We start from the raw sequence: 7,753 nt of genomic DNA, 5'->3' as shown, positions 1-7,753 counted from the left end.
CTGTGACAGGCCATGGGCTGTGCTACCCGTGGCTGAAAGGAAGTGAGGAGGCCTCAGGACAGTCCCTGAGTCTGGTGCTCTGAGGGTGACTCAGGACGGGAGGAAAGGAACAGTTCTTCCTCTCCCTCCGACCTGGCCCGACCGGCCCCCGTCCTCACGGCCTTGCAGATCCCATGGCAGGCCGCCTGGTCATTTTCATCAGCAAGGAGTTCGAGGCAGACACGACCTCTCTAGGGCGGTGCCGGAAAATAGCCTGAGCATCCGTAGCTCCTGAGAGGACTGTGTTTAGTCAGGATCAGGGAGGAACTCGAAAGCCAACATTTGTAGGGGAGCGAACGGCTCTGTGACCCCGGGAGCTCTGGGTTACCAGTTGCATTGTACGTATTAGATCTGGATCCCAAAGGAGAAGTCAGGGGTTGAGGGTGACTGTGCTCCCTGCAGCCCTAACTTCTAATCTGATCAGTCAGGGCTGTCAGCGTGCCCCCACTTCTCCCGGCACTAACCCGAATCTCGGCCGATGCCTTGCAGAGGAGCCACATTAGCCACACGTGAGCACCGACCTCCTTGCACCCCGTGTGCTCATTCAGGGGCTCACGAGCCACTTCCGTGAAGCCGAGCCGGCTAGGTCCGCCCCGCCCCTGCCCCTCCTGGTCTCACACTGTGGCGTCTCTAATCTCTCACACGTGCCCCGAAACGGAGATGCCGTTCAGCTTCAGAACAGCCACACGAGTCGTGGGTCCAGTGCTTTACTCGCTCAGCGAAGTGCCCGGAGGCGCTGCGGCAGCGCGGCCTCCTGGGGCTGCCCCTGTCCACCCCCCTGTGTGGGGCACGGGTCCTCCCACGCCCGGGCCCCGCACAGGCCGTGGCGGGGGCCGCACTTCTCGGGAGATGCTTTCTCCAGCCTTTCAGATGCTTTCTCCAGCCTTTCTCTTGGGTCATGTTCTGTTCAGGTCTGGCCTGGGGCTGCTGGGGCCCAGGGCTCACTGCACTTCCTGCCTCCCCCCGCCATACCTCGCTTCTGTCTGTCCATTTGTTTCTCACGTCTTTTTTGCCAAGTGTAAATCTGTCTGTCTGGTTTGTCCGTTTTTTTGAATTCATTTGTGTTATCTAGACTTCGTGTGAAAGTTCACGTTCACTCGTGCCAAGACCGTCCTCCCTGGCTACGCCGTGCCCGACGCCAAGCTTGCGGGGCCTGCGCACACCCCCAAGGCTCTCGCTTAGGTCTCCATTGCTAACCGGCAAGGGCCTGTGTTCAATATACGAAGACTTTCCCAGGAAAAAAAATACATATATGAATTCCTGTTCCAGAAAAATGGGGGTGCTTCTGTGCCAGGGTTACCGTGAGGATGGGGTTGGACGTCCTTGCTCACTAGCCGGGGAAGATGACATCTCCGCCCTCACTCCGCCCTGTGTCTGTGGCAGCTACATCGGCCTCTGCTCACTGGGCTTGAAGAGAGAATCTAGGTTCCCGCCTCCCTCGAGGGGCTGCCCCACCCACCCCCACTTTTCGGCAGAGGGAGCTGCTGGTAATGGTTTCAGCCGACTGTGCTGGTGGAAATTTGAGCTTTTTCCTTCTGCTTCCTCCTCTTCCTCACTCCCTCCGGCCAGCCCGCTGTTCAGTGTTCCACTCGTGGGATTGTGGGAGAGGAGCGAGACCCCGAAGGGAGGGAGGACCCCTGAGCCTCCCGGCGGTGGTCTCGGGAGCCGGCCGACCTGAGATTAAACTGGGTTCACACCAAATGCGTGTGGCGGCTGTCGGGAGAGGGACTCGGGTGTGCGCGCTGGAGCTGAGCCGTCGCACCCTCACCGGAGGCCTCAAAGGCCCCGGCGTACGGCAGGAGGGGGGAAGCACAGCTGCTCTCGGGGAGAATCTTCCTCTGCTTCCGCCCGTAGCATCGGACCGGCGGCAAAGTGCCGGGGACTCTTGGGACGCAGCTGCTGGGTTAGTGACAGGTGTTCCACTTTGGTAGGGCCCGTGGCATGAACGGGCCTCTCCTCCCCCACCTGTAAGGTCGGCCGTCCGTACTATGACTGAGATACCCGCAGGCTGGCTTGGCTCATGTTCCCGCAGCATCACCCCTTTACCGAGGGCCGATGGGAAGCGGGGCGCGGGAGCACCCCTGCTCTCCCTGTCCGCACACCGCCCTCCGCGTGCTCGTGTGTGCTCAGTCAGGAGAGCCAGCTGGTGGCAGGGACCGCACGGGTCCCTATGCTCACCACGCTCATCAGAGCCACACTACGAGGCTGCCTGTGTCGTTCCGGCCCCTCTTCCCCTAGGAAGATTCTTGGGCCTCAGGACCAAGGGGGCCGGGGGTCGCGGGGTGTTCTGAAATTGTTCTGGAAAGTACTCAAACAGAGGAAATCTACGTTGGCAGGTACGGTGGTCAGCACTAGAATTCTGAGACCATGCGAAGTAGATGTGGCTCCTAGGAGTATGACGGACTCCGACACAGGTCACGGAATAGCGGTTAGGGTCCGGTGATAATTCTGTGAAAAGGCTCTGAGGGGGGTGTATGTGATGGAAAAAAGCAAAGATAATTTGGGTTTGTTATTGGAAATGCAAATATATCTTTAAGTGACTGCATCGTGCAGGAGTGGGGTATATCCGATGAAATCTAAAAATACTTACAGAGACCTGAAATTCAATTCATTCCTCTCAAAAGGAGTGAATGACCCAAGACTAAGACGCTACTGGGAGAGTTTACGCTCTGTAGACACTAAGGAAAAATCCACATTAACTTTCTCTTTCCTCTGGAGAGAAACTCTTCAAGGCAACTGAACAACTTTAGCCCTTGAGTTTCCTCAGTGGCTCGGTGGAGGCAGGAAAGGGGTGTACGCAATCGCCCCCACCGTGCTTTCAAAATCTCCGTCTTCAGGGCTCGTAATCTCTCATTTCGGATTCTCCCAAACGGGAATCGAATGGAAAGCGCCTCTATCTGTCTGCGGCAAAGGGTTTTCAGCCTCCAGCCTCCGTCTTCTGGCCGAAGGGCTGGAAAACATGGTAGCGCTCACTCAGGAAGTCTTCCCCAGCGTCCTGGGTTTACCTCCTGCGCCAGGCTCCCTCGCTGGACCGGGCAAGGCGGCGGGGAGCGGCGGCGGGGTTCAGTGTCGTCGTAGGGGAGGGGACACCGCAGAATGGAACGAGAGGCCAGGGAGCACAGGCTTCAGACCTGAGTCGTGAGGCTGTTCCAGCGGGAACCCGTGGTCGGCCCTGGCCAAGGATTCTGGAATGGTGGCGTCTGCAGCAAGGACTCCCGTGAACTCGGAGCAGGCCGCCTGTCGGCCCGCGGTCTCCCGGAGAGCTGGTGGTGGCGGCGGTGGTTCTGTTTTGTGCATGCATGTGTGTCTTCTCTCCTGTTCACCATTTGCTTTTGGTCTTTCCTACCGAACAGCCGCAGTTCCGGAGTCCTGCCCCATAAACATTGAGGAATAGGTATGAGATCTACCAAATTATATAAACAAACGAGCAACTCATTTTATCTGGGGTTCCTAACTTAAAGGGCAGCCTTGCCCTCTCTTCATCCTGTCACACTTAGAGGTGAAGAGCACGGCCGACCCACGTTCCAGACTAGTCCAGGACCCCAGGACTAGACCCCCCCAGATTCTGCCTGGGCGTGAGAGACACCTAAGAATTCCCCGTTCCCCTCACTTCTCTTCCCCCGGGGTCCATCTGCTCAGACTTATTAGAGCCTCAGGATGGATTATCACACCAGGACTTTTCTGGGAAATAAGCAGTTTATATCCACCTAATCCTACTGTTTCTGCCTTAGAGAGTTTCATGTCTTGGGCTGGCCTAACCTCACATTCACCAGCGTCCTGTCTCAAACACGAACACCCCCGAGCCTCAGGCCCGCCCTCCGGAGTGGGTCAGCCCCGCCCAGGAGGAGCTGAAGGCCTCAGGGAGGAGTCCAAGGATTCGGCAGTTTCCACGTAGACAGAAGTGGGGGGGCAGTGCAGGCTGCTGGCGGAGCCTTCATCCAGCGGGGGCCTGGGGGTGCGGTGCGGTCAGGAGGCCCATGGGGCAGAGAAGGAAGGGCCTTCCTCCCCCAACCCTGGAGCCGCATCTTTGCCCTGAGCACATGGCTGCTGAGGCATCTGCCTCTCCTCTCACAAGATGCTCTGGCTGCACTGGATGGAGCCAGGGCTGTGGGCTGGGAGGATGATCGAGGTGAGTTGAGGGGAGAGGTGAGGACGGCCTGAACAGAGCCTGGGGGCACTGGTCGTTGAGCACGTTCTGCTGGCTGTACCCCGCCCAGCACCCGCCCACACCGCCTAATTCAGTCCTCACAGTGATCCTGAAAGGTAGGAAGAAAAGTGGCCTGCCCAGGCTGACACAGTGAGGTGTGAACTGGGAGTGGAGCCCAGGTGTTGACGGCAGACTTGGACGTAATCAGGGAGCGAGCAGACGGGGTGGTGATGGGTTGGATACACAGCACGAAGGAGAGAGAAGGGCCAGGAAGGTTTTGCCGGCATGGGCCGCTGATGCTCCACGTGCGAGAGCGTGGGCAGCTTTGGGGCCGGGGGCGGGGGATGAGGAGTTCTGTGAGTGACACCTGTGGGACCCCCAAGCCTCTCAGACCGGTGTCTCCTGAGGTAGATGGCACCAGCTGATAGCAAACCTCAGAGATGTAGAGCAGCGGACGCAGGGGGAGGGGTGCAGGAGCCATCACACTGTCCCCCGCAATGCCATTCTGTCCCTGGTGCCTGCTGGGCAGCCAGTGGCTCCCTGCTCCACCCTGGCTCCCACAGCAAACATTAACACGGGGGCCAAAGGAACAGCCTTTCCACTCCGCCCCGAGGAAGCCTCAGCTAGAGCCAGTGTCTTTTTTCTGTGTCCACCATGACACATAGGCCAATTCCTAACACACAAAATACAAAAGTGGATCCTAGGGCAAGTTCACAAAACAAGGAACATCCTGCGTGTCCGTCGGTGGGCCGCAGTGGCCGTGACCGCCTAGCCTAGGGGGGCCGGAGAGGTCCCCCGCACATGGCGGCACCCACTTCTCCCACGCAATGTGGCCTGCACACGCACAGGAGTTTCAGGTAGCACGCATCCTGCCAGCTTCCGTGCCGAGCTCTGGGGCTGCCCTGCTGGAGACACCATCTGGACCTGGCCAGAGGTCCGGCGCCCGTAACCTCCCTTTCTGTCCCGCAGGCACCTGGCAAGCTGATGACAACGTTGCCAGCCGTCGGAATGCACAGCACCGGCGCTTGTCCAGCAGCCTGGAGGACACAGAGCACAGGCCCTGTGTGTGGGGTCCTTTGGCCGTCTGAGGGCCCCAGCCCCATACCAGGGCTGCCCTCCTGTCCCACCCTGACCTCGTGGGACCGCTGGCCCCCTGGACATGCTCAGCGAGACACAGGGAGACTTTTATACCCGTGCGAAAGCCAGACTTTGAGATCAGCCTGCTCCTTCTCCCAGCCTCGTCTCCTTCCATGACCACGATCTCTTCCCTCTCCGAAGGGATCAGACGTCTCCTTTCTCCTCATGGGCTAAAGCCACTCCGTGAACTGCGTCTCGTGAGACCCTTTGCAGAGACTCTGGAATGTTCCCACCACATCTTGATCTTCAGGTGGAGCCAAGGTCTTCAGGCCGATGGTGCATCTTTTCTCTGCTGAGGAGTTAGACCAAGAAGACCCAGAGTCTGAGCAGCTTCATCACAGACACCCACCTGGCATTTTCTGGTTTCTGGGACACTGTAACCAGTTTGAAACCTCCAATTTGGGGTGGGGTTGGGGGGCGACTCCGGTGAGAAGGGAAAGCCACATTGCGCCGTAAGTAGAGGCTCCCTCACAAAGCTTAGAGGAGTGCCTTTCCCAAGGACAGGGGACATGGTGGCAACCGAAAGGCTGGTTGAACAAAAAGTTCTTGCTTCTGGTGGCCAAGCTCGTCTCCTGTGCCTCGCGTGTCTGTCTGCTTAAGAAGGAGGCCTCGACTCTGAGACTCTCCCATTAAATGAAACCCTGAGGAGGGGTTCTTAGGATCAGGTGCATTCGCGAAGGCCTGGGACTCCATCCTAAGGTGATATTTCAAAAAACACATTTTTTGACCACCTCTGTGCCAGGCACTGTGTTGGGAGCTGTCGTATATCATCACGTTTCATCACTAAGGCCCTGACAGGCGGTATTCTTATCCCTCCTTTTTGTTAATAGTTGAAGAAATAGTCTGAGAGACGGGTGGACCAGTTTGGTGCCCAGGAGCCCCAAAGGGAGTGGTGAGGCGTGTTGAGCTGGGGCCAGCAGGGTATGGGGAACCTGATGGCTGTGGCCAGGACCTTCACCTCTGGGAGCCTCCCCACCCCACGTTTTCCTCCCCTGCCTTCCAATTCTCCTGAGCCTGATAGGGGAAGGGGAGGTGTTGCCTTCCGCAGGCTCGTTGGAGATTTAGACATGTTCAAATCGTGTGCCCCACCCCGCCCCATCCCAGCCCAGAGCAGAGCATAGAAACAGAAGGCTAAAACAAGTCTCAACTGGAAGCCGCGGGTTAGACCCCTCTCGACACTAGTGTGATGGATGGATTCCGCACAGCTCTTGCACAGATGCTATGTCTACTAGCTTTTGGAAAAGGTGGTGGCTTAGTGGAGCATAGGATTGGGCAGCAAAGCTGGATACAACAGTTTGTGAGGCTGAGCTGTAACGGGGCCTCGGGCTAGGCCCATCCTGATGGCCTGTCTTAGTATTCGGAATTGTCACCCTAGAAGAGCTTCTCGGGGCCACTTCCAAGACCTCGAAGAGAGCCCAGTGCCCAGGGGGTCCTTTGCACATTCTTTGTGGCCTCTGCGCACCACCAGGACCCTCATACTGCCTAGCAGTTGGGGCTCACGTCCTGCCCTGTTGTGCGAGATGGGGGCGGCTGTTGTTCAGACAGATGTGACGTGAACCAAGCTGGAATCTAAACTTCTGTCTTGAGTTCCCACATCCACCCTCTCTGAAATCCTGCAAAACTGTTGGTCAGGCCCCATTCCGTGTCCTTCCTTTCTCCCGACAAACTCCCAGCCCCTTCCATATTTAAGATCTGAGCAATAACTCTACTTCCTGATGTCCTTGAAGTTCGAACCCCAGAAACACCAGGGAATGGGCACCTCCCTTAGCCCTAGGGTGGTGGCCCATGGACCCACCTCCTCCCCCAGCAGGTAGTATTCACAGTGTGGTGTTACCTGAGATGAAGGAGATGCGGGTAAACAGTAGCCACAGTGGCCAGGAACCCTAAGGGGAAGCCATTATCTTCACCCCTTCTGAAGGGTCTGTGTCCTCTTCCAGGCAGAGGCTCAGAAAGATTTTTCTAGGCCTTGGTTCCAGAACCAAGACACATCGGCATTAGAATGGTCCTTCTCTCCTTGTTTCTCAGACACTTCCTGTCCTCTCCCCACACCCCCTTGCCCTCATTTAGATCTTTGGAAGCAGAAATATCCCATCCAAAGGGGCTGGATCAAGGAACAGGGCAGCTGCCAGCCCTATGGCCGCATCCATCATGGAGACAGTTGTGTTATAAGCAGTTGACCCAGAGAGAATAGGACAGGACCTGGCTTCTCACACGAGGGCATGGACTGGAGGCCTGAGACTCCTTCCCGCCACACTCAGGTCCGAGCTCTCGTCTGGCCTTGGGCAGTGTGGCGATCCTGGCTTCCTCACAGAGCCTTTTCCCCTTCCCCTACCCAATTCCATCCTACTGGAGTTCATGCCCACGCTAGGGCATCTCCTGGGCACAAGCCCACACACTTTACGCCATCTCACCTGGGGAGAGTTAGTGTCC

At 57.6% G+C, this 7,753-nt stretch overlaps 1 protein-coding gene across 1 annotated transcript in view; it reads left to right on the top strand.

Moving 5' to 3' along the window:
* Window positions 1-6,127, top strand: part of RNF157 (ring finger protein 157) — a 51,234-nt gene extending 45,107 nt beyond the window's left edge. The window contains exon 16 of the mRNA XM_023531621.1: window positions 4,959-6,127. Coding sequence (XP_023387389.1) covers window positions 4,959-5,274 — 316 coding nt within the window. The 3' untranslated portion in view covers window positions 5,275-6,127. The remainder of the gene's footprint in view (window positions 1-4,958) is intronic.
* Window positions 6,128-7,753: the final 1,626 nt, after the last annotated feature.

Source organism: Pteropus vampyrus, unplaced genomic scaffold, assembly GCF_000151845.1.
Source record: "Pteropus vampyrus isolate Shadow unplaced genomic scaffold, Pvam_2.0 Scaffold72, whole genome shotgun sequence".
In the NCBI taxonomy this organism is placed as follows: domain Eukaryota; kingdom Metazoa; phylum Chordata; class Mammalia; order Chiroptera; family Pteropodidae; genus Pteropus; species Pteropus vampyrus.
The sequence above is the reverse complement of the archived record's forward strand: the minus strand, read 5'-3'. Positions and strand labels throughout refer to the sequence as shown.